The sequence below is a fragment of the Panthera tigris genome, chromosome C2 (genome assembly GCF_018350195.1).
Source record: "Panthera tigris isolate Pti1 chromosome C2, P.tigris_Pti1_mat1.1, whole genome shotgun sequence".
Classification (NCBI taxonomy): Eukaryota; Metazoa; Chordata; class Mammalia; order Carnivora; family Felidae; genus Panthera; species Panthera tigris.
The window spans coordinates 155,362,422-155,387,436 of NC_056668.1; the positions used below are offsets into that span (position 1 = coordinate 155,362,422).

General features: G+C 49.6%; 1 protein-coding gene across 2 annotated transcripts; it reads left to right on the top strand.

The window, feature by feature from the left end:
* Window positions 1–130: 130 nt before the first annotated feature.
* Window positions 131–24,705, top strand: LOC102967678 (cartilage associated protein). 2 transcript variants are annotated; one of them, XM_042956315.1, is made up of 7 exons: window positions 136–873; window positions 5,473–5,622; window positions 7,979–8,150; window positions 11,594–11,722; window positions 14,631–14,776; window positions 16,148–16,231; window positions 23,840–24,705. In XM_042956315.1, exons 1-7 carry the CDS (start codon window positions 403–405, stop codon window positions 23,891–23,893), a joined length of 1,206 nt encoding a protein of 401 aa, XP_042812249.1. In that variant the 5' UTR covers window positions 136–402; the 3' UTR covers window positions 23,894–24,705. The 2 variants fall into 2 exon arrangements, with proteins under 2 accessions (XP_042812250.1, XP_042812249.1); XM_042956316.1 differs by lacking the exon at window positions 16,148–16,231 and having other exon boundaries at window positions 131–873.
* Window positions 24,706–25,015: the final 310 nt, after the last annotated feature.

Genomic DNA, 25,015 nt, shown 5'->3' on the forward strand with positions numbered 1-25,015 from the left:
CCCGAGACCTTCTGAGTCGGGAACTCTGGGGTACCGCCTAGGAATCTGCGTTTTCACAAGCGCTCTAAGCGATCAAAAGGTTTTAAGCGGCGCTGCGATCCGCTAGGGCCGCGTCCGGCTTGCAGACCGCCAGCTCCAAACAAATGAACAAAGGAGCCCCCAGAGCCCGGTGCAGAACCGGAGGGCAGCGCGCCATCCCCAGGGCACCCTCCCCGGCGCGGGCAGCTTCTCCCGGACCCCCCGGCCGGGTGGTTGGGTGGGGGAGGGCGCAGGACGGGGCGGGCCGGAGGCTGGTGTCCCCGCCTCCCAAGCCTTGGGCTCGCCGCGTTGCGCAGTCCTCCGCCTTCCTTGCCTTCTCGTCCCCTTCCTTCCTTCCTTTCTTCCTTCCTTCCGCCGGGCGCGATGGAGCCGGGACGCGGGGCGGCCGCGGCGCTGCTGGCGCTGCTGTGCGCAGTCTGTGCGCTGCGCTGCGGGCGCGCCCAGTACGAGCGCTACAGCTTCCGCAGCTTCCCGCGGGACGAGCTGATGCCGCTCGAGTCGGCCTACCGGCACGCGCTGGACCAGTACAGCGGCGAGCACTGGGCGGAGAGCGTGGGCTACCTGGAGATCAGCCTGCGGCTGCACCGCCTGCTGCGCGACAGCGAGGCCTTCTGCCACCGCAACTGCAGCGCCGTGCCCCAGCCCGAGCCGGCCGCCGGCCTCGCCCGCTACCCCGAGCTGCGCCTCTTCGGGGGCCTGCTGCGCCGCGCGCACTGCCTCAAGCGCTGCAAGCAGGGCCTGCCAGCCTTCCGCCAGTCGCAGCCCAGCCGCGAAGTGCTGGCCGACTTCCAGCGCCGGGAGCCCTACAAGTTCCTGCAGTTCGCCTACTTCAAGGCAAGTCGGCCCGCCCCGCCTCCCGGGCCCCGCCCCCGGGCCCGGGCCCCGCCCCATCCCCAGGACCGGGCCCCGCCCCATCCCCGGGTCCGGGCCCCGTCCCCAGGCCCGGGCCCCGCCCCATCCCCGGGTCCGGACCCCGCCCCATCCCCAGGTCCGGGCCCCGTCCCCAGGCCCGGGCCCCGCCCCATCCCCGGGCCCGGGCCCCGCCCCATCTCCAGGTTTGGGCCCCGCCCCCAGGCCCGGGCCCCGCCCCATCCCCGGTCCCGGACCCCGCCCCATCCCCAGGTCCGTGTCCCGTCCCCAGGCCCGGGCCCCGCCCCATCCCCGGGTCCGGGCCCCGCCCCATCTCCAGGTCTGGGCCCCGCCCCCAGGCCCGGGCCCCGCCCCATGCCCGGGCCCCGCCCCATCCCCAGGTCCGTGTCCCGTCCCCAGGCCCGGGCCCCGCCCCATCCCCGGGCCCGGGCCCCGCCCCCAGGCCCGGGCCCCGCCCCATCCCCCCGTCCCGGGCCCCGCCCCATCCCCAGGTCCGTGTCCCGTCCCCAGGCCCGGGCCCCGCCCCATCCCCGGGCCCGGGCCCCGCCCCATCTCCAGGTCTGGGCCCCGCCCCCAGGCCCGGGCCCCGCCCCATCCCCCGTCCCGGGCCCCGCCCCATCCCCAGGTCCGTGTCCCGTCCCCAGGCCCGGGCCCCGCCCCATCCCCGGGCCCGGGTCCCGCCCCATCCCCGGGTCCGGGCCCCGCCCCATCCCCTGGCCCCGCCCCATCCCCGGGCCCCGCCCCATCCCCGGGCCCGGGCCCCGCCCCATCTCCAGGTCTGGGCCCCGCCCCCAGGCCCGGGCCCCGCCCCATCCCCAGGCCCAGACCCTCCGTCTGGGCGGCCCCGCCTTTCCTTGACCCGGCCTGCTCCCACCCAGCCCTGCGAAAGGAAGCCTCCAACTTCTGTTCCCCTTCTTCGTCTTAAATAGAGGTGCAAATGCTTTTCTGGAAGCGTTGTTCTGAGGCAGGGAATTCGTACACAGAGCGTCTAGCGCAGTGTCTGCCACGCAACAGTGCCTGATGAATGTTACCGGGTATTTGACAGACTCTCCTTTTCTGTGTGTACCATGAAAACCCCTTTTTGTCTCCAGTGGCGGCTTTCAGTAATTGAGGGGAAGAGGACCTGAGCTGCCGCCTAGTCTCTCTTAAAGAGAAGGAAACTGAGGCCAGGCCGGGGCAGAGTCTCCTTGGGAGCACGCACGCCTGCCTGGAGGAGCAGAACGGGGCACTGTGGTTCATCCGGGTTGGTCCTCTCCGCTCTTTTCCGTCTAGAATTTAACGCGGTTGACTTCCTCCTTTGCGGCTGCTTAAATCCTGTGATTGCTGGCTAAAAATAGCCACAAATTGCGATTCTTGACCCTCTGAGGCCCTTCTCAGGGGACCCACAAGTTCTAAGGATGGGCTCAATTGCCTGTTACTGGACAAAGTGACTTTAACTTGGCAGGTCTTTACCAGATTTTGCCAAGGAAGCCCTCCTAAAGCCCAGCTTCTGCTTTACCTAATTGGAAACGCTTTTCAAAGGAATATATTGCGTTTATGCATTTGTTTTAACGACTACAAAACTAGATTCATGGCATTTTCCAGGCTCTGGAGGTAGAAGTTGTTTGCTTTTGTCTTTGCTTTGAGTCTTTGCACTGCAGGGTCTGTTTTTCGTATTTCTGAAACAAATCCGTGTTATGCTGCGCTCCTAAGAGTAATAAAATAGCGTGAAACCCTAAATAGGTGAACACCTGAGTTATTTCTATGCTTACATTTTTGTACGAGGTCTCGATTTTGTGAATGTTTGTTCTGGCAATAAAAAAAAAATAAGCTTTAAAATAAAACCAGGGATAAAGTTCCAGGACGTAGAAAAATGATGGCTGGCTCACACCATCCCTATTTTTAAGCTAAAAGTGACTCATTTAATTTTCTCTTTTTTGTATAGCTTTTGCCAGATTACTGTCTGAACCGAATTTGAGTCATATAATCAAGGGGGAAATGTTTTATTTTTAAAACTGGAGAACAGTAGAAGCTGATTTCTTTTCTATACAGAGGAATTTGAAACAAAAGGTATACATAGGGAGGAGGGAAAGGATTTTCCTTAATGTGACCAGAAGGCAAAGGTTTTCTCCTTCGGCATGGCATCTTCAAAGGTCGGGGTGGTCACAGCTACTCTTCAAAACCCTTTACTTAAAAGTCAGTAAAATAGCATCTGTGTTGATATTTTGAGATCTCTTATGGGACAGGAAAAGGTTCAGAGTTTTGTGAGTAAGCCAGAATCTTCACTTAGTTGCTTCGACTGAAAATCACTGAAGAAGTGATTTTAGGTGGTGTTACTGTATGCTTTATTTTTTTCCTTAGCGATGTTTCTATTTTCAGACCAAATGGGTGGGGACCAAATGATGGTGTGCCAGGCCCATACATCCGGCCTGGCACCTGAAACCCGAGGCTGGTTCTGAGTGCCGCCTGCTGTGGGAGGACTTGAGCAGGTGTTATTGTGCCACTCTGATTTGCAGGCCTCTGTTTCGGTGATTAAGGACAAATGCCTGAGTTGAACACACAGATGGGGATGGTGGGGCTGGCCTGTCAGAGCGAGGCAAAGAGGTATGGATGTGTGCTTTTGTAGGAAGGGGCTCCTGGTATGGCCCACAAGCCCACGTAGGTTTTAGGTCATTGCCTATCTTAGGTCCACGTCCCCAGCCGTGGGTTCTCTCCATGGCCGCATTTCCACGAAATGCTCACCGTCCCCACAGGCTGAGCAAAAAGTGGGCCCCCGCCCTTGATCAAATCCCGAATGACTGTTGAGGTCTGAGCAGGTAGAGCGGGCCCCGTCCCAGGCACTCCTAGCCCACCCTTTGCCGGGACCAGGACTCTCTCCCCACGCCCCCACCCCCTGTCACCACATTGAGCAGTGGCTCGTAGGGAGGTAGCTGGGGTCCTCCCGTGCAGGTGGCTGTTTCTAAGGAGCTCACGGGAGGGTAGTGCTCCTTCCCCCTTCTCCAGAACCTGCCTGGGTTTCTGTGCGAGGTTCAGCTGCCAAGATGTGGCTCCACGTTTCAGCCGGCAGAGCCCGACCTGAAGTGAATACACCACCCTTTCCTCTCCAGGAAGGGCTTCCATAAAACTCAGATCCTAAGTTAGCGGCCTTGAAGATCCCATTCTGTGCCCTTTTTTCTAAGTGCCCTTCTGAGAATTCAAGAGTCTCATTTCATTGGCAAATGCTGTAAAGGGCCGCATTCATACCTCCTCCCTTCCTGCGGGCCTGCCTGTTTCCGGCCCGGAGCTTAAGGCCTTCTGTAGAGCTCTTGCAAGGGCATTCCCACACGGGCCACTCACAGGCATTTCCGAAATGCCAGCGCTGACAGCCGGGAGTCTGCCCTCGTTACTTCTCCGGCCTAGCTGCCGCCTCGTCTCCAAATGACTTGGTGCCAATCCTGGGGCGCTTTCGTACGGATATACGCTACCCTTTGATGTGCAGAATTCCAGGATGTGCCAAGTGTCCCTTTGTTTTCTGTCTGCAAACCTCACTCCCACCTCTGAGCGGCCCTCTGGATTGGCTGAAGGAGGCTCCGTGCACATGTATGGGTGCCTCCGCTTCCCCACAGCGAGGTTGTGCCATGATTCCCGGGGACGGCCAGGGACGACACGTCAGCGTGGGTGCCCTCTGCTTGCGGGTCGCGTGTCCGCCCAGGGGGGCGTCCACATCCTTGCCCTCCCGCCTGCTGGAGCCCACACCCCAACACACGCTTCCTCCCCGAGGACTTCTGCCTTCCTGGTCGCTGTCCACGAGGGTGCCCTGCCTGAAGCTCCCAGGCCACACACCTTAATGGATGTTGCCAGGAGATCGGGAAGCATACTTGAGGGTACGGGTACATGGCGGCAGGGGTTTTCTTTTCCTGTTTTGCTCGTTGTTACAGACCCACTTCCTAGAGCAGCGGCTGGCAGGCAGGAGGCTCTCAGCGAATGTTTGCCGAGTGAATGGATAAGGGAACGGTGATGGGGGTCATCGAGAATGGTGAGCAGGAGGTTCTGTAAGACATGTGGGAAAATATTAATGTATTTAGGAACATATACGTATCTTGGAAAATACTGATGTATTTTTCCAGAAGGCGTGGCGTAGTCATACTGGGTAGTCGGAGGAACGTTTGAGGGTGGTTATTTACAAAGGCTAGTGATGGTAAGTGTGAGCACCCCTTGGCCAAAAAGGGCGAGGGTGAGGACAGTTCAGGACGCAGGAAGGAGGGAGACTGTGTGGAGAGGGCCGCCTTGAGAGGAGCTGTGGCCTTCAGTTAAGGGGCACTAGCAGCCCAAGGTGACGGAAGGGAGGGAGCCAGGAGGCTAAATAATCCAACCTCACCCTTTTGCCTTCCTTCGGGCTCCCACTGGGGCTCCTCACCGGTGACCCCCATTGGAAGCAGGAGAGCAAGAGAGTGCAGGTTTCATGGGCCATGGAAGTCAACGAACCCCCGGCTGGAAGCCCTGTGTTGAAACACAGAGTTACTTGCAGGACTGAACGTTCTTGTTTTGCAAAAATCACTGTTCATCTTCCATTGAGTAGATGTCACGTCTCTTCGTTGTACTTAGGCAAATAATCTCCCAAAGGCCATTGCCGCCGCTCACACCTTTCTACTGAAGCATCCCGATGACGAAATGATGAAGAGAAACATGGCGTATTACAAGAGCTTGCCTGATGCCGAGGAATACATTAAGGACTTGGAAACCAAGTCATATGAGGTATAAGTGGGTTTTCACACAGCCGACAGTGGCAGCGTGAGTGGCTGAAGGAGGAGGTCTGGATGAACAGCTGTTGACGTCTAAGGGCCTCTAGGATTTTTGATGACACTGATGAATATTAGGGCAACAAGAACGATGGACTGTTTCGCATAACGGTGACCCACTTAAGAGTGGGGTTTTACGTTCTGTGATGCACCTGAAGCCATCTTTCCTTTAAATGCTGTATTTTAGAAATAAGGTCATTTGATCATTTGGTTTTTAAGATAGAGGAATAAACACACAGTTTCTGATGAGACTAGAAGACATCTTTTCACACACACACACACACACACACACACACACACACCATATGTACTGAGGTGGAGAGGGGATCGGGGAGCGTGGAGGACTGACTTGACAGATTAGAGACTACTGGAATCTCTGCCTCTGCAGGGGGGAGTCTGATGAGAGGGAGTGGGGAAGAACCTAACCCCTGTGAGCACTTGCTGTTGTCTGGACCTGTCGAGCGTGGGTGCGGGGGGCGGGGAGCATGGGTCCTAAGGGAGGGCAGGGCCGGGTTGAAAACAGAGGGATGTGTTGAAGGTGTCCATGGGCAGCTGGTAGATTGCAACCAAGGCCCAGGGTTTCCTGTAGTGTGACCAGACTGCAAGCTCACTTTTTCACTGGTGGGGACCCTCCAAGTCTCTATTCTGGGGGCCCTTCAGTTTTCCAGGGAAGAATCCTCCAGCCTTTTAAAGGACTGGTGGCGGCTCATGCTCGTCCGCTGGTGTCCGAGAGCCGGTCTGGGGAGAGGGAAGGGGTCGCCGCGGCTGGGTCGGAGACCTCACCCGCTTCCTGGCTCTCCGCCCCATGCCTGCACCCCCGCCCTCCTATGCCTGGTCCCTGACCCTCCAGCCTTTATGGATGGGGTCTCTAGAAAAGGAATCACCGGTCTCTGGTAAGGAGCAGCTTTGGGAGGTGGGATCTCTTGGGCACGTAGGTGGGCGTGAGAGGAAACCTAGGGCTCCAAAAACCCCGTTCAAAAGCCCGGCTGTGGTGGGGCTGCCCTCCTGTGTGCCCAGGGGCCCCTCTCCACATGTGGCTTTCTTCTTGTCGCCCCCGCCCTGCTGCCCCTGCAGAGCCGGCTGCCTGGGGTTGCTGCTCGCGTCCCCGGGCAAGGTGCCTTCAGTTCTCTGTCGGCCTCATGTGCAGGGGATGCTGCCTGCCCGGGGGGTTTAGGGAGGTCTTGCCGTGCGAGCTGACACCTGAAGCTTGGCGAGAAGCTCAGGTCTGAGGGGTGGCCCTTGGATACCCCCGTTCTGGAGCCGCTGGAAGAGGACCCCGAGGGGAGCATTCCCTGCTTACATCCCGGCCCGTCCTGCAGCATCCACACTAGCAGGGTCGTGTATGCATCCCAGATCTCTGCTCATTTCTTCTGAGACCAGGCAGCTTCCTCAGCCCCCGTTACTTCTCTCTGTCTGGTCCAGTCGACGATGAGCAGAAGTCCCTTGACTTTTCCGCCGCCAGGCAGGTGGCCACCATCCCCAGCAGCCAGTGTAGTGGCTTTCCTATTTTATACGTAGCCATTGGGGAGGGGGCCTGCCACCTGCTGTCGAGCTTATGTGTTTTCTTCGGTTCAGTTTTAAAAATCAGCTTTACTGGGGCGCCTGGGTGGCTCGGTCGGTTAAGCGTCTGACTTCGGCTCAGGTCATGATCTCACGGTCCGTGAGTTCGAGCCCTGCATCGGGCTCTGTGCTGACAGCTCAGAGCCTGGAGCCTGCTTCGGATTCTGTGTCTCCCTCTCTCTCTGCCCCTCCCCTGTTCATGCTCTCTCTCTCTCTGTCTCAGAAATAAATAAACGTTAAAAAAAATAATAATAATAAAATAAAAATCAGCTTTACTGAGGGATAGCTTGCTTGAAATGTATTCACCAATTTTAAGTGTATAATTCAATGATTTGGGGGGAAGCTGTGCAATTGTGTAAGCACCACCATAATCACACTATAGAATAGTTTCATCTCCTCTAAAATGCTCCCTCAGGCCCCTTTCCAGTCAAGCCTTTGTCCCAACCCCTGATCGTGGGGGGCGGGGGGGGGGGGCCGGGGGTGGCACTGCTCCGATTTCTGTCACTGCAAGTTTTTCCTTTCTTCTTGATCTGAATTTGGTTGTATTATCCAGCCCCTCCTACTTTTTGAATTAGGTGAGAAGGTACCATTGTACACAGGACAGAAAAAGCCAGATAGAAGTCAGTTCCCGGTTGGCTTATGTGTGATTAAGGGTCGGCGTGGTTTTCTGGGCACTGAGGAGAGCAGAACTCCGTGCTGGTCTGCCTCCTTCAGGCCTGCAAGCTCCCCGCCCCCTCCACCGTGCCTTCCAGAGCCTGTTCGTCCGAGCCGTGCGGGCCTACAATGGCGAGAACTGGAGGACGTCCGTCACAGACATGGAGCTGGCCCTTCCCGATTTCTTCAAAGCCTTTTACGAGTGTCTGGCGGCCTGCGAGGGCTCCAGGGAGATCAAGGACTTCAAGGACTTCTATCTTTCCATAGCAGGTTGGTGGCGTTTTGGTTTGGACCAGGGACCAACGGGACAGCCTCGTGTGGCATCTGCGTGCCTTCCTGGTGCCTGCAGTGACCTCTGGGGGACGTTTGAGCGTCCCTCTGGCTGGGTAGCTGGGGAGGTAATATGTAACCCACGCAGACCCGCCTTTGACTTTCCAGGGGCTTCTGGAAAAATAACTGAGTACGGTGTCCAAGCACAGGCCTGGAAAGGGGGTCGGCCAGATCAGCCCTGCCCAGTCACAGATTCCCCACAGGCTTTCGGAAAAATAAAAGCGGGCCGAGAGCGACTCACGACCCACGTGATATAGAACATTGCCATGTTCGCATCTGTGAGCGTGCAGTCCCTTGTCGTACAGCCACCGCCACCTCCCGCCGTTTCATCCTCTCAAACGGAAATTCTGGACCCAGTGAACCCAGGTCCCGCCCTCTTCCCACCACGGCCCCTGGCAACCACTTTCTGTCTCCATGAATTTGGCTACTCTAGGTACCACGGATGAGTAGAATTAGTATTTGTCCTTTTGGGACTGGCTTCTTTTACTTAGCATAACATACTCAAGTTCCAAAAATATTGTAACAAATTGGTCATCTTTTAGGTTTATTTATTTAACGCTTATTTATTTATTTTTGAGAGAGAAGGAGAAAGAGACAGAGCGTGAATGGGGAGGGCCAGAGAGAGAGGGAGACACAGAATCTGAAACAGGCTTCAGGCTCTGAACTGTCAGCACAGAGCCCGACGCGGGACTTGAACCCACAAACCACAAGATCATGACCTGAGCCGAAGTCGGAAGCTTAACCCACTGAGCCACCCAGGCGCCCCTATGCTATTGATATTTTTTAGGACTATAAGCCACTCACTTTATAGATTATTCCTCAGTTTGAGTTTCTGTTGTGTGTCCTCACAATTACATTCAGGTTACGCACTTTGGGCTGGAACGTTATGGAAGTATGCTTCTCAGGGTATCACATCCAAATGTACGTGGTATCTTTTGGCCCCTTACTGGTGACGTTAATTTTGAAGCACTGGTTAAGGTACTTTCCAGTTTCCAGTCTCTCTACGATACTGTTTTTCCTTTTGATACTAATAAGTAATTTGTGAAGAGAGACTTCAAGACTCAGACAATTTGTTGTCCGTTAAACTCTGTCTCCACCCCTCCCCCACTACCACATGTATACTGATTTAGCATGTATTTTTTTTTTAATTTTCTTTTTTAACGTTTATTTATTTTTGAGACAGAGAGAGACAGAGCATGAACGGGGGAGGGTCAGAGAGAGGGAGACACAGAATCCGAAACAGGCTCCAGGCTCTGAGCCGTCAGCACAGAGCCCGACGCGGGGCTCGAACCCACGGACCGCGAGATCATGACCTGAGCCAAAGTCGGCCGCCCAACCGACTGAGCCACCCAGGCGCCCCTGATTTAGCATGTATTGAAGACTCTTGCCTGATTCTTTTTTCTCTATAAAGGAAAATAGACACACACATATATATTTTTTTCTGTATTTTTATGTTTACTTCTCTCATACCGAATAGGTACCATACTTTACACACTGTTCTGTTCTTGGTTTTTTGTACTTAGCAATATACCTTACCTAGCACGTGGAGATAGTCCTTCTTTTTATTGTTGCTGAGTACTCCATCGAGGGGTGGTGGGAATAATATGCCCCAGTTTATTCAGTTACCTGATGGACATTTGGTTTGGCCCAATCTTTTGCTAAGGGGGAACTTTAGGGTTTGTTTGTTTTTTTTGCTAAGTGTAGGGGTATGTTTTCAAAGCCAACACAAGTGGGATAGATAGTTCAAAGAGTAAATGTCTCTGTAAATTATTTAGTACGTTAAGGTACCATTTTTGTATTCCTACCAAAAATGTAGGAGAGTGCCTGTCCTCCACCGTCTCGGCCAACAAAACATGTACCGTCATCCTGGAGTCTTCTGCTTCTAACTGTGTGAAGGGAGAAAGGGGAGAGGACCAAGGATCATGTGGGAGACTCTAGGGACCAGTCCCAGAAGTGGCACGCATTAGTTGTTGCTATCCACGGTTCATTGGCCCAGTTACCCATAGGGCCCCACCCTAACTGCAAGGGAGGCTGGGAAATGTAGTCTTTGACATCTCGCTCTGTTGTTATATTTAAGTCTACCTCTTCTCTTTTAAAGGCTGTGTAGATTCCATTGTTTGTATGTATCAGAGTTGAGTGGTCACTAGCCTGTTGATTGGCATTTAGGTTATTCCCAAGTCTGTTTGCTGTTACAAACAGTGCCTGGGTGTGCCTGCGTCTAAGGAAAATTTCCTAGAGGTAGACTGGTGGGTCAGAGAATTTGTGTATTTTAACTTTGATACGTTTTGCCGAATTTGTCTCCAAAAAGTGTGTTTCTGTTTTGCTTCTATCAAGGGAATATGAGACTGTAAGTTTCACCATTTTCCCTCTAATGCTGAGTGTTATCAAATTTTAAAAATGTTGCCAATTTAACTTGCGGTCGTGTCCAATGACCATGTGGTACACCTGAAACTGATGTAATATGTGTGTCCACCATACTTCAGTTAAGCAAATTTTTATTTGCCAGTTTAACGCTTTAAGATATTTTAGGTGGGATTGTGTGTGGGTGGGGAAGGGGCAGAGAGAGAGGGAGGGAGAGAGAATCCCAAGCAGGCTCCCTGCTCAGCACAGAGCCTGACTCGGGGCTCAGTCCTACCGACCGTGAGATCATTGCCCAAGCCAAAAATCAAGAGTCAGAAGCTTAACCGACTGAGCCACTCAGGTGCCCCTGGATTGTGTTTCTTTTAAAAAAAATTTTTTTTTAACGTTTATTTATTTTTGAGACAGAGAGAGACAGAGCATGAACGGGGGAGGGGCAGAGAGAGAGGGAGACACAGAACCAGAAGCAGGCTCCAGGCTCTGAGCCATCAGCCCAGAGCCCGACGCGGGGCTCGAACTCACAGACCGCGAGATCGTGACCTGAGCCGAAGTCGGCCGCTTAACCAACTGAGCCATCCAGGCGCCCCTGGATTGTGTTTCTTAATTACAAATGAAGTATAACATATTTTCACAATGTTTATTAGCCATTTTTACAATTTCTTTTCTGTGAACCTCCTTTGGCCATTTTTATATTGGGTGTTTGTCTTTTTCTTACTGACTTTGAGGAACTTTGTATATTAAGGATTTCAGCCCATTTATCATAACTGTTGTTGAACTATTTTACCTTGATTATCTTTACCTTTTACCGGGATCATGAGGAGAGGGGGGCAGAAGTAGTTTTAAGAAACTAATGAATGCAGGGGTGCCTGGTTGGCTCTGTTGGTGGAGCATGTGACTCTTGATCTCAGGGTGGTGAGTTCGAGTCCCACGCTGGGTATAGAGATTACTTAAAAACTAAAAAACTGAAAAAAAGAAAAAGGAACGAATGAACGTACTGCTCTGAAAATCTGTGTGTATTCTTTCAGATCATTATGTAGAAGTCCTGGAATGCAAAATGCAGTGTGAAAAGAACCTCACCCCCATCGTAGGAGGCTATCCCGTGGAGAAGTTTGTGGCCACCATGTATCATTATTTGCAGTTTGCTTATTATAAATGTAAGTAATTATCTTCCATGAGAGCTTGGGCAAGGTGCTCAGTCCTGAGACTCAGCTTCCCCATCTGTAAAAAATAGGGTTAAGATATTTTAACCCTACCTTACCTGTGGCTGTTGAGAGGAGTTGTCAAGGTCATGTCGACAGCCCCAGTTGCTGGGCCTCCCACAAAAAGGTGGCAAGGCCTGGTGATTCAGGGCGCATGTCAGCTGCCGTCACTTACTAATTTCTCTGTGCCTCGGGTCCTCATCTGTAAATCAGAGACAATTGTATTAACCTCCTGAGGTTGCCATGAGGGGCCAGTGGGTTGACAGGTGTGGAATGCTTGGGGTATTCGTACACGGGCGTGTGACAAACCTCTATCAACGTGCTTTGTTGAGTGGCTGTCCTGCCACGGCCACCTGCCGTTTTACCCCACCTCCTGTCCTCTTGAGGGTACTCTGAAAGATTTGCCTGCTGAAGGTTAAAAAAGGGACCAAAAAAAAAAGAAAAAAAGATTTTTCTTCTATGTGTGCATATGTGAGTGTATACATATATATATTTACATTTTTAATTTTGGTAATCAGGTAATCAGGTAAATTTTTAATTTGGTAATCTTCCCAGATTGTCCCTGGGAAGGCTGTGTAGCAGTCATTTACTCCAGAGCTCTGTGAGGAAGGGAAATGGCCCCTTCCGGCAGTGAACCTGCCATTACGACGGCCTGAACCTCACCTAAGGATGCAGTGAAGTGTCCTGAAATGTCCCTTGCTTGGGACATCTCAGGTCAAGAGGAGGGTGAGGTGTGGCTTCATCAGGTGTCCTTCCCCTTGCACAGAGGGCAGGGATGAAGTTTTGTGTTTAAAAAATTTTTTTAATGTGTATTTATTTTCGAGAGAGAGGCAGAGCGTGAGAATGGGAGGGGCAGAGAGAGGGGGACACAGAACCCAAAGCAGGCTCTGGGCTCTGAGAGGTCAGCACAGAGCCCGATGCGGGGCTCGAACTCACAAACTGTGAGATCATGACCTGAGTTGAAGTCAGATGCTCAGCTGACTGAGCCACCCAGGCGTCCCTGTCACGTACATTTTTTAAACACCCTGGAAACTTAAAAACATACATTAGAGAGAGTGGTAGTATGCCCATCACCCAGCTTCAACTTAAAAAAAAAATTTTTTTTTAATGTTTATTTATTATTGAGAGACAGAGAGACAGAGTGTGAGAGTGGGAGGGGCAGAGAGATGGAGACACAGAATCTGAAGCAGGCTCCAGGCTCCGAGCCGTCAGCCCAGAGCTGGACGTGGGGCTCGAACCCACAAGCTGTGAGATCATGACCTGAGCTGAAGTCGGACACTCAACCGACTGAGCCACCTGGGCACCCCATTTATTTATTTATTTTTAATGTTTATTTATTTTTGAGACAGAGAGAAAGACAGAGTATAAGCTGGGGAGGGGCAGAGACAGAGGGAGACACAGAATCTGAAGCAGGCTCCACGCTCTGAGTTGTCAGCCCAGAGCCCGACGCGGGGCTTGAACTCACGGACCGTGAGATCGTGACCTGAGCCGAAGTCGGAGGCTTAACCGACTGAGCCCCCCAGGCGCCCCGATGTTGTTGTTGTTTTAATAAGCTAGTATTTATTTCATTTTCACAAAAATCTCTGTTGGTACCTCCCTGTTGGACTTTGAAACCCAGGGAAGGATCGATCAGGTCTCCGAGCCCTCTGAGCCTGGCTTGGTGCTGTGTGCACAGGGCCAGAACACTAGGAGTTTAGGAGTGTTCCGGATACATCCAGGCTCTGGCAGCTCACGGGTCCTCGAAATTCTCACATGCTCAGGAAATCACCCTGCATCTCGGAAACTGTGGCAATGACTTATGAACACTGGCAGACCAAAACCTTTACATCTGCTTGCTGCTTCGAAAGAAAATCTTTGCTTTCCGGGTTTATAGGTAAAGAGTATGAGTTAACGTTTACTTCTTGAAATTGGCTTCTTGAAAGTCGGCCCTGTTGTGAACTCTTTCTACACTATCTGCCACACTAAAGTTTTTGAGGGCAGGTGTCATTTATACTTGAACCCCAGCCCTAAAAGGCCTTGACCTAAGTGCCTTTCCCAGCCTTCTAGACCTGGTGAATGGCCTGTGCCCTTAAGTACAGGTTTTAAGGTTGTTGTCACAGGAAACAGCCACTAGGTGGCACAATTTATTCATACCCGAGTTTTGGTTACTCTGGCCAAGCTGAGCTTTTAGCAAGGGTAGTGTTCTGGGTTGTAAATTGGAGTGCAATGTGTCAGGATAAATGCCCCGGGGGCTTGTGGCTTATCACCTCTTTCCCTTTGCCCCCACCCCCACCCCCAAAACAAACCCCAGCCCCTGCAGATCCTCTATGCTGAAGGTGCCATCGGAGGTGGGGCAACTCTAATGAGGGACGCTAGAGGTGGGAACCCCAGTTTCCAGGACATGTCAATACCAGGTGACTTCACATCTTTTCCGGCCCAGAGGGCCCACCGCCTTTTGGGTTTCCTAGCTTTGGTTTAGCTGTAGGAGGGCTGCCTGGATCTGGCGATGGTGGTGCCATCCGGAGGGGACCCGGGCACGTGCTCCCTACCTCCCTCAGCCCGGGAGGACAGTCCAGGCCTTGGGAACCCAGCCTTCCCAGCCCAGGTCAGTGGATCCCGAAGTGCAGTCTAATAGACATTTCTGCAGAGGCGTCTGCCTCACGAGGAACCTCCGTGTTTGAAAACCACTCCCCAGGCTGCTCTGGAGACCCGGTCTGTGACCTGCCTGCCCAGGGGTGATTCTGGTCCGTCACAGGCTTTCCCAAGGAGGGGATGTGCCCAAGGGGCTGGCTCATGGCCGTTTCCTTTAGGCGGCTGTGCTGGTGAGGGCAATTTCAGGGCAGGGTTTGCTGATTTCCTGTTCCTCTTTTCTCCCCGGCCTCAGTGAACGACCTGAAGAACGCGGCCCCCTGTGCGGTCAGCTACCTGCTCTTTGACCACAGTGACAAGGTCATGCAGCAGAACCTGGTGTATTACCAGTACCACAGGGACAAGTGGGGCCTCTCGGACGAGCATTTCCAGCCCAGGCCAGTAGGTATCGGGGCGCCAGGCATCACGTTTCCTGGCCTCCTCTTCATTCTCACTTTCAGGATACTGTTCCGCATCTTAAGACGAAGAGTTATTGCAGAAACGAAGGGGAACTCCTTTTCTTCTGTTGTTTTTCTAGTTGTCGTTGTTGTTTTGTCCTTGAACATTTTACCGCTCTATTCTGATTCCTAAATCAGTAACAACTACCAGTTTCAAACATTATGGAAATGTTTTACTTGGGAAGTGAAGTTCCTTCAACGTCCCGTGCCTTTTCCCTACGCCCTGCCTTACCGCTACACACGTCTCATGTGCACAGCGCGTGTGTCTTCGATTTTATGGAAACAGGGTCACACGTTACCTGCTCTTGTGCACATTGCTTCGTCTTTCTCGTGAACGTTTTCCGTGTCACATTCCTACGCCTGCTTATTTTTTTGCACCTCCAAGGCATCATTTAATTCCCCTGATGGACAGGCCCAGCTTGGCGTGTGTTGCCAGGAACTCCAGGAGTGTATCCTACTTTTTTTTTTTTTTTTTTGTGAGAGAGAGTAAGAGGGAGCGAGAGTGCGTGTGTGCGAGTCGGGGAGGGGCAGAGAGAGAGGAGGACAGAGCATCCAAAGCAGGCCTGGCACTGACTGGGTGGCTCAAACTCACAAACTGTGAGATCACAACCTGAGCCGAAGTCAGACGCCTAACCGACTGAGCCACCCAGGTGCTCCTATATTACTTGTAAAAAAGCTTCTTAAATTGGCCTCTGCCCTTAACTTGTATTTTCATTGGGATTTTTATGTGCTTTCCTGTCTGCCATCTATACGTTTTCCTTCGTACCTCGCTCCCCAGCCAACACACCCGCACGCTTTCTCTCTCTTTGTCTCTCCCCCTCTCTTACTCACTTGGGGCTGGCCACTCTTTCTTTCTTTCTTTTTTTTTTTTTAATTTTTTTTTAAACGTTTATTTATTTTTGAGACAGAGAGAGACAGAGCGTGAACGGGGGAGGGGCAGAGAGAGGGAGACACAGAATCGGAAGCAGGCTCCAGGCTCTGAGCCATCAGCCCAGAGCCCGACGCGGGGCTCGAACTCACGGACCTCGAGATCATGACCTGAGCCGAAGTCGGCCGCTCAACCGACTGAGCCACCCAGGCGCCCCTGGCCACTCTTTCTTAATTGAGATATGATTCATATGCAATAAAATTCATGCTTTTAAAATGTACAGTTGAGTGGTTTCCAGCACATTCACGGAGTGGCACGACCATGACCACTGTCCAATTTTAAGCATTTTTATCGCCCCCGAAAGAAGTCCATACCTGTTTCTCCCTCCTCCCGGTTCTGACGTGGAAAGGTTGGTCGTAAAAACCGTTCTGTGTTTGTGTTGAACAGGAAGCAGTTCAGTTCTTCAACGTAACTACGCTCCAGAAAGAGCTGTATGACTTTGCTAAGGAAAATATAGTGGATGATGATGAGGTGAGTTTGCACGGTTAGCACACGTCTGGCTCGGAGAAAATATGACTCACATCTTCGCGGAAGTCACTCGAAGCCTAGTCGTCCCTGAAACAGAAGGGGACCCGGAGGAATACAGTCTCTGTGGGCGTTTTAGTGGAAGTCAGAGCTCTGGGGAGGGGAAAGGCGGCTTTCTAGGAAACCCAGGCTGCAGCCCCACATGTCCTGACGGTGAGTGTGGGGGGACCCATCCTAGACGTCATCCGGACATCATGTTTTAACTTTATAACAACACAGTGGATTCTCAATTACTCAGTGCTCCCAACACCCTTGGAAACCCTCACCCCGATTTCTCTGTGATATCATTATTATCTTTTTTCTTTCTCTTTTCGTTAATTACGTCCTTGCTGGGCGGCATTTTATCGTTCTCGGAGACCGCTTGAAATTCCTGATTTCAGCTGACTCCTTTTTTGAGAAAGGCCCTGCCGCTCTCGCTGCGCGCTCGGAGCATTTTGGGGTGGGGCAGCCTAGTCACAGAAAAGTCCTTAGGGGCGGTATTTAGAGAGATGCATTTGAAACAAACCAGAACATGCTTCCTAAGGCCTAAGCCTACGGGCTTGCCGGCTGTTGGAGCGTATCCTGGCCTGACCCCTCACCTCTGAGCTGCTGGGCTGCACCCAGGGGCCCGGGCCCTCCGGATCTTCTGTTTCCACTGCCCTGGTTTTTGGTGGAGCACCTCTAAGTAAGATACCATGGGATTTGTTTTCGGTGCACAGATTTGCGCGGGGTGGACCCGTCACTGGTACTCATTGGATTTCCCAGAGCTTCATTGTTTCATTTATAAAATGGGACGAATAATGGGGACCTCACAGGGCTGGGAAAATGAAATACCATGCTGCGTGTGGAAGTGATTTATAGACCAGGAGGTGATCGTTGTGGCATGTGTCTGAGAAGCAGAGCCCGAGATAAGGTCACAAGGATGCTGCAAAGGCAGGGGTGCTGGCTTGATACAAACAGGGTTGGCTGCTGTTGTTTGGAACGTGGAGAAAACCATATTGAAAAAAGGGGAGAGTTGAGTTCCTAATGGAAGCCACTACTGACATTTTGAGATGTATACCTCCACTTTTTTTCTACCCGTTTTCCAATACATATTCATTACAAACCCAATTGTAATAGATATCATGGCTTTTCCATTTAACGCTGCAATATGAGAAGCTTCCCTTGTTATGTTTTTCTGGAACAGCTTTATTGAAATATTATTCGCACACCATAAATTATCCTTTTTAAAGTACAAATAAGTGTGTTTTTGTATACTCACAAAGTTGTGCATCCATCACTGCTATCAAATTTTAGAGCATTTTCATCACCCCCAAAAGAAATCCCAAACCTGTTAGTGGTCTCATTCCCCATTCTTTCTCCTCTGCCCGCTGCCCCCCCCCCCCCCCATCTCTGCCCCCGGCCTCTGGCAACCACTAATCTACTTTCTGTGTCTATGGATATGCCTGTTCTGGACGTTCATATAAATGGAATCATAGGGTATGTAGTCTGTTGTGACCAGCTTCTCTCACTGAGCATAATGTTTTCAAGGTTCAACCATGTTGTAATATGTATTATGTTACATGTGAATTTCCATTTTTATTGCTGACTAGTATTCCACTGTGTGGATATACCACTGTTTGGTTACCTGTTCCTCTGTTGATGGACATTTATACTGGGTTGTTTCCACTTTGGGGCTATTTTGAATAATGACACCATGAGCATTTGTGGGCATATTTGCGTTTGGACAAAGGTTGTTAATTCTCTTACGTACCAAAAGTACATATGTGGAAGGGGAATTGCTGGGTAATATGGTAACTCTATGGTCACCTTGTTGAGAAACTCCCAGGCTGTTTTCCAAAGGGGCTGCACCGTTTTACATTCCCAGCAGCAATGTATAAAATTTCCAACTGGCTACATATTTGTCAGCCCTTCTCCTGTTTGTCTTTTCTATATTAGCCATCCTAGCAGGTAAGAAATAGCATCTCATTGAGGTTTTGATGTTCATTTCCCTAATGACTAATGATGTTGAGCATTCTTTCATATGCTTACTGACTATTTGTATATCTTCTTTGGGGAGATGTGCAGTCTATTCGCACTCTTTGCCCATTTTTTTAATTGGGTTACTTTTCTTTTTATTGTTGCATTATAAGAATTCTTTATTCTGGTTATAAGTCCTCTGTCAGACACATGAATTGCAAATATTCTCTTGCAATATTCTCTGTGGGTTTTCTTTTCGTGTTCTTAATGGTATCTTAAGGCATAAAAGTTTTAAATTTTGATGGGATCCCATGTATCTGTTTTTTCTTTTTTGCTTGTGTTTTTGGTATCAATCTCTAAGAAACTATCACTTATCCAAGATCATGAAATTTTACTCCTATTTTTTTAAAGATTTCTATAATTTTAAGACTTTAGGTCTACAATCTATTTTGAGTTAATTTTACATATGATGTGAGGTAGGGGTACAATTCCATTCTTTTACATACAGATAACCAGTTGTCCCAGCACCATTTGTTGAAAAGACTTTCTTTCCCATTGACTTATCTTGGTACCCTTGTTGGAAATCAACTGATCATAAATCTGATGGTTTAACTCTGGGCTCTCAATTCTAATCCATTGATCCAGATTTCTGTCCTTATGCCAGTACCACACTGTCTTGAATACTGTAGCTTTGTAGTACATCGTGAAACTGAAAATGTGAGTCTTCTGATCTCATTCTTCTAGATTGTTTTGGCTACTCTTAGGTCCCTTGCATTTCCATATGAATTATAGGATCAGCTTGCCAATTTCTCTAAAGGGCAGCTGGGATTTTTTATAGGAATTGGACTAAATCTGAAGATCCTTTGGATAGTATTGACATCTTTTTAAAAAAATTATTATTATTTTAAAATTTAAATCCAAGTTGGTTACATATCGTGTAATACTGATTTCAGGAGTAGAATTTAGTGATTCATCCTCTACATAGAACACCCAGTGCTCCATCCCAACAAGTGCCCTCTTTAATACCCATCACCCATTTAGCCCATCCCTCACCCAAAACCCTTCCAGCAACCCTAAATTTGTTCTCTGTATTTAAGAATCTTTTATGGTTTATCTCTCTCCCTGTTTTTATATTATTTTTGCTTCCCCTCCCTTAAGCTAATCTGTTTATATCTTAAATTCCACATATGAGTGAAGTCATATGATATGTGTCTTTCTCTGACTTATTTTGCTTAGCATAATACACTCTAGTTCCATCCACGTTGTTGCAAATGGCAAGATTTCATTCTTTTTGATTGCCAAGTAATATTCCATTGAAAATGTGTATACCACATCTTCTTTATCCATTCATCTGTCGGTGGACATTTGGGCTCTTTCCATACTTTGGCTACTGTCGATAGCGTTGCTATAAACATGGGAGTGCATGTGCCCCTTCAAAACAGCATACCTGTATCCCTTGGATAAATACCTAGTAGTGCAATTGCTGGGTTGTAGGATAGCTCTATGTTTAATTTTTTGAGGAACCTCCATACTGTTTTCCAGAGTGGCTGCACCAATTTGCATTCCCACCAGCCGTGCAAAAGACATCCTCTTTTTCCATATCTTTGTCAACATCTGTTGTTGCCTGAGTTGTTAATGTTAGCCATTCTGACAGGTGTGAGGTGATATTTCATTGTGGTTTTGATTTGTATTTCTCTGATGATGAGTGATGTTGAGCATTTTTTCATGTGTTGCTTGGCCATCTGGATGTCTTCTTCGGAGAAGTGTCTATTCATATCTTTTGCCCATTTCTTCACTGGATTATTTGTTTTTTGGGTGTTGAGCTTGATAACTTCTTTATGGATTTTGGATACTAACCCTTTATCTGATATGTCATTTGCAAATATCTTCTCCCATTCTGTCGGTTGCCTTTTATTTTTGCTGATTGTTTCCTTCACTGTGCAGAAGCTTTTTATCTTGATGAGGTCCTAATAGTTCACTTTTGCTTTTGTTTCCCTTGCCTCCTGAGATATGGCAAGTAAGAAGTTGCTGCGGCTGAGATCAAAGAGGTTGTTGCCTGTTTTCTCCTCTAGGATTTTGATGGCTTCCTGTCTTACATTGAGGTCTTTCATCCATTTTGAGTTTATTTTTGTGTATGCTGTAACAAAGTGGTCCAGGTTCATTCTTCTGCATGTCACTGTCCAGTTTTCCCACCTCCACTTGAAGAGACTGTCTTTATTCCATTGGATATTCTTTCCTGCTTTGTCAAAGATTCGTTGGCCATACGTTGGTCCAATTCTGGGTTCTCTTTTCTGTTCCATTGATCTGAGTGTCTATTTTTGTGCCAGTACCATCCTGTCTTGATGATTACAGCTTTGTAATACATCTTGAAGTCCAGAATCGTGATGCTTCCAGCTTTGGTTTTCTTTTTCAGGTTTCTTTGCCTATTCAGGGTCTTTTCTGGTTCCATACAAATTTTAGGATTGTTTGTTTTAGCTCTGTAAGAATGCTGGTTATTTTGATAGGGATTGTGGATAGTATTGACATCTTGACAGTATTAAGTTTTCTGATCCATTAACATGGGATGTCTTTCTACTTCTTTAGGTCCCCTTTGATTTCCTTCAATAATGCTTTCTTACATTTCATTAAGAAATGAAATTTTGCTAATGGAATTTTTTCTTATTTTTGTTTTCAGTTGTTCATTGTTAGTAGATAGAAGTACAGTTGATTTTGAATATTGATATTATAATTCTGCAAATTTGTTGAAGTTGTTTATTGTAATAGTTGTGTGTATGTGTGGTTTTGCTTAGGAGTTTCTATATACAAGATCATGTTATCTATGAATAGAAGTGGTTTTATTTCTTTTCTTCCAATCTGGATCACTTTTATTTATTTTTCTTTGCTAATAGCCCTGACTAAAACCTCCAGTAAAATGTCAAATAGAAAGAGAGAGATTGGACATCCTTGTTTTGTTCCCAATTTTAGAAGGAAAACATTTGGTGTTAGCATTAAGAATGCTGTTAACTGTGGGTTTTTTGGTAGGTGCCCTTCGTCAGGTTGAGAAAGTTCCCCCTTCTACTCCTAGTTTGTCAAATGTTTTTATCATGAAGTGGTGTTGAATTTTGTCGGTTGCTTTCTTCTGTATCCATTGAGATGATCGTGTGGTTTTCGTTAACCTTGTTAGTTAATGTTTATTTTAAACATGACTTTTTAGTGACTAACAGTCCGTGGTATGGATTTTTTAAAGTTGAGCTTTTTGTTTTTATAAGCATTTTAGGTTGCTTCCAACTTTTTGCTTTCACAAATAACACAGCTGTGACTACATTGGTTACCTTTTTCCTGGTCATTTCCTTAGGATAAATTCCCATGGGTGGGATTCCTGGGTCTAAGGCTATGAATGAGGGCTTTTGATGTACAGAAACAATATATTTAGAAAAATCATAGGTGTTAGAACAACAGGAGAACTTTTACGATATTCACTCAAGCTCTCTCACATCACAGATGAGGAAATAAATTCGGAAAGGTTGAGTAACTTGCTCAAAGTCACACAGCTGGTTAGTAATCATCCATTGCTCACCAGAATTATTCTAGGCTTCAAAATTCCTAGAATTCTTGGACCTGACACTGCCATGATAAAGAAAGAGGTCTGTCGAAGGTCCTAGAAGCATTTAGCTTCTTAATCGAAGCTTTAGAACCGTGAGCAAGCGACTTTCTTTTCTATATATCAAATTATATTTCAGCTCATTTTCAAATCATATTGGGTTATTTCTATGTATCAAAGAAATAAGTATAATCAATACAATAAAATTATTAATTTAATCTTTAAGATTCCAAAGGCCAAAATGCTACATTGAGACAAAACGTCAGTACGATTCAGCGACTGATATTAGGGGATTTCTCCTTTATTATCCTGAAATGTGTTGTAAGAGCTCCTGAAAGTTTTGCACACTCGTTAAGAATTTTGCAGACGCTTATTATAGTTTCCGAAACCTTATAAAGCAGGCTGAAATGGACGCATCAAGTTTCAGGATCTGATGGTTATTTGTTTCGGGAAGGTCTCAAAGAAATAGATTACAGTTTGCAGGAGTGATTTACTGAGAGGGAGTGCTCTCAGGAGGGAAAGAAGTGAGGGGCAGGGGAAGGAGCCATGAAAATATGAGGTCTCCGCCAGAGTCAAGCTCAGCCTGATCCCGTGGGAGCTCCGGGGCACGAACTGTACCACAGAGCTCTTCCTGCATTTCGTACGCACCTTATCGTCCTCTCCCTGGCGGTTGGCAGCCTGGAGGGCTTGGGGTGCAAACTCCCCGGTAGGGCTGCTCCCTTTGGCCAAGGCCAATTGTCCAGAGAAGGGGCAGCTGTAAGCCGTCAGCAAGTAACACTCCCAGCAGCTGGGGGACGGGTGCACCCGAAAGGTCTGAGCAAGGCCTCCGCTATAACAGGCCACAGGGGGGGTAGTGTTTCTCTCGTCTGTATTGCCTTGGGTACTTATTAGTGAGCCGAGAGCAAATAATACCACACCCCTATGTCACAGCAGCCACGCCGCGAGAAACAGTAACTCTGGGAACAGCTGTCATGGCCATACATAGAATCCCTCTACTGTGTTTTCCTTTTGGGGCCCAGAAGGCAACGGAAGCAAACATCGTTTGTTCGATCAGTCGTCTTCCACTTCTGTCACTTTAGTTTCCAATCTCAGGCATGATACGGTAGAAATATTTGATGAAAATAATAAGACCCCTCCCTTTTGTGTCTGACGCGCTCGGGAGGTTTCCCAACTATTCTCTGATGCTGAGAGGTTATAACAGGAAGTGTGGTAAAATATCAAAAGGAGCAAAGAGGCTCTTGGCCTGTGATGGTGACCTCTGTGAGGGAGGCCAAGCTGGCCCTCACGGGGGGCTGGCCCTCATGGGAGTGAGACTCGGCCTGCTTGGTGATTCGCTCATTCTTGGCACGGAAGAAAATGGGTGTCCTCAGCTGGTGGCCCAGGTGTGTCGTGGGAGAGAATTCAATGCAGGGAGGAAACGAGAAAGTGTGCTGGGCTATCAGATTGAGGCTTAAGGCTGATTGCAGAAGCGGGGAGCGGGCGCGCTCCTGGTACTAACCGTGGGCAGGTGGGTCCCACGACACCCAAGAGACCGTCCTGTGAACGGAGTGACTGCTTCGGCCACACCAGGGATACGCACACATACCCTCTTCCTGTAGCAGGTTTCCGACTATGTCCATTCCAGGCTCTAGGGAAGGAAAGTCACCCGGGTCCTAGTCCTTGAAAAGCTCATGATCTGCTGGCCAGTGTAGAAAGGGAGCAGACAGAGAGTGCTCCTGTGGACTAACTACCAAGAAGGGGGATGCCCAGAAAGGGGGGGCTCTAAACGGCTCTTTCAGAGGGTGGCTGGACTGCCCCCCTCCCTCACACAGGCCATCTGTGGGGGTTGCAGAGCCCTTGACTCCAAGTTCCCAAGGAGTGGAAGCCAGGTCCCCTCCCGGCTAGAAGGCAGGTCCCCTGGGCCCAAGGGCAAGGGGGAGGGGCTGCTCCAGCCCACACAGGCAGCTGGCAGCGGCCTCTTAGAAACAGTCTTGGCTCACCAGCACTTCTAAAGTCAGGTAACCCACTTAACAGACGTGTTGTGTCGTCTCTTACAGGGAGAGGTCCTGGAATACGTGGATGACCTCTTGGAGCTGGAGGAGACCGGCTAGTCCACGGCAAAGAGAAGCCCCTGGATGTCCAGGGGACACAGATTCTGTCCGCCTCTCCCCAGTAGCCCACGTCGCCGATACCTCAAAGCCTTCTCTTCACTCTGCGAGGTGACAGGGAAGCCTCGTCTCTCACTGCGTACAATAAGGGGCGAGCCTGCCTTCCCCGTGACCACACCTGCCTCCCCACGCGCCTCCCACCTCCACACGGGCCTTTCTCACTATTTTGGTTGGAAGCACAGTCCTCCATTTTTTTCCCCCCAGAAAACCACAATTTTTTTTTTTTTTTAATAAGAAAAATACTCCTCAAATTAGGTAATTGTGAAAACCTATTTTGGGCTTTCTCCTCTTTCAGGTTTTAGACTCCGTTATCCCCATGCCCTGATTCAGGAAGACGGTGGAAGACACAGGCCAAACTTCTCCACACACCCCCCCGACCCCGTGACAGCGTACAAGTGGTCTGACCCGCACCATTTCTGGCACCCACTGAAAGAGAAGCTGGGTAGATAGTGCAGACTCCAGAAATGTGGCTTTTGCCCCACACTTCTGCATCTCCAAAGTCTTAACAATGGTCGGTCGATCCCTAGGCACCATAGTCAGTTGCAAGTCTCAGAGTTGGAAATGGAAGAAAGCAGAGGGGGTCTGGTCTCATTCATTTTTTCAATAAATATTTATTGAGCACCTACTACATGCTAGACGTTGACGGGGGCACTAGAAACGCTGTGCAGAATGACGGGGAAAAAATCCCTGCCCTCCGGAGCCTACGTCCTCTAAGGGAGACAGACAACAAATAAATAAGAACAAATGTATATAAACTATCGAGAGTGTTAATTGCTATGGGAAAAAAATTAAGCAGGAGCGCGGGCAAGGGGGCCTGGAGATGAGGCCTGGAGTCTTAAATCGGATGGGCAGGGAAGGCCTCGCTGAGAAGGCGACATCACGGCCAGACTTTGGGGAAGCGGGTCTCAGGGAAAAGCATGCCAGGCAGAGGGAACAGCATGTGCAATGCTTTACATGGAGAACATGCTCCCTGTGGCCACGGAGGCCAAGGAGAGGAGTGGGCAGGGGAGAACGGAAGGAGATAAGTCTGGCAGGTGTCAGTACATGAGGTGGGACGAGCACCGA

What these genes read in the sequence shown, in the direction of transcription:
- LOC102967678 (XM_042956315.1), top strand. Translation starts at nt 403, where the DNA reads ATGGAGCCGGGACGCGGGGCGGCCGCGGCGCTGCTGGCGCTGCTGTGC. An exon ending in TGGAAACCAAGTCATATGAG is followed by an intron (nt 5,623 to 7,978) that starts GTATAAGTGGGT and finishes CGTGCCTTCCAG; the next exon opens with AGCCTGTTCGTCCGAGCCGT. An exon ending in GCAGTTTGCTTATTATAAAT is followed by an intron (nt 11,723 to 14,630) that starts GTAAGTAATTAT and finishes CCCCGGCCTCAG; the next exon opens with TGAACGACCTGAAGAACGCG.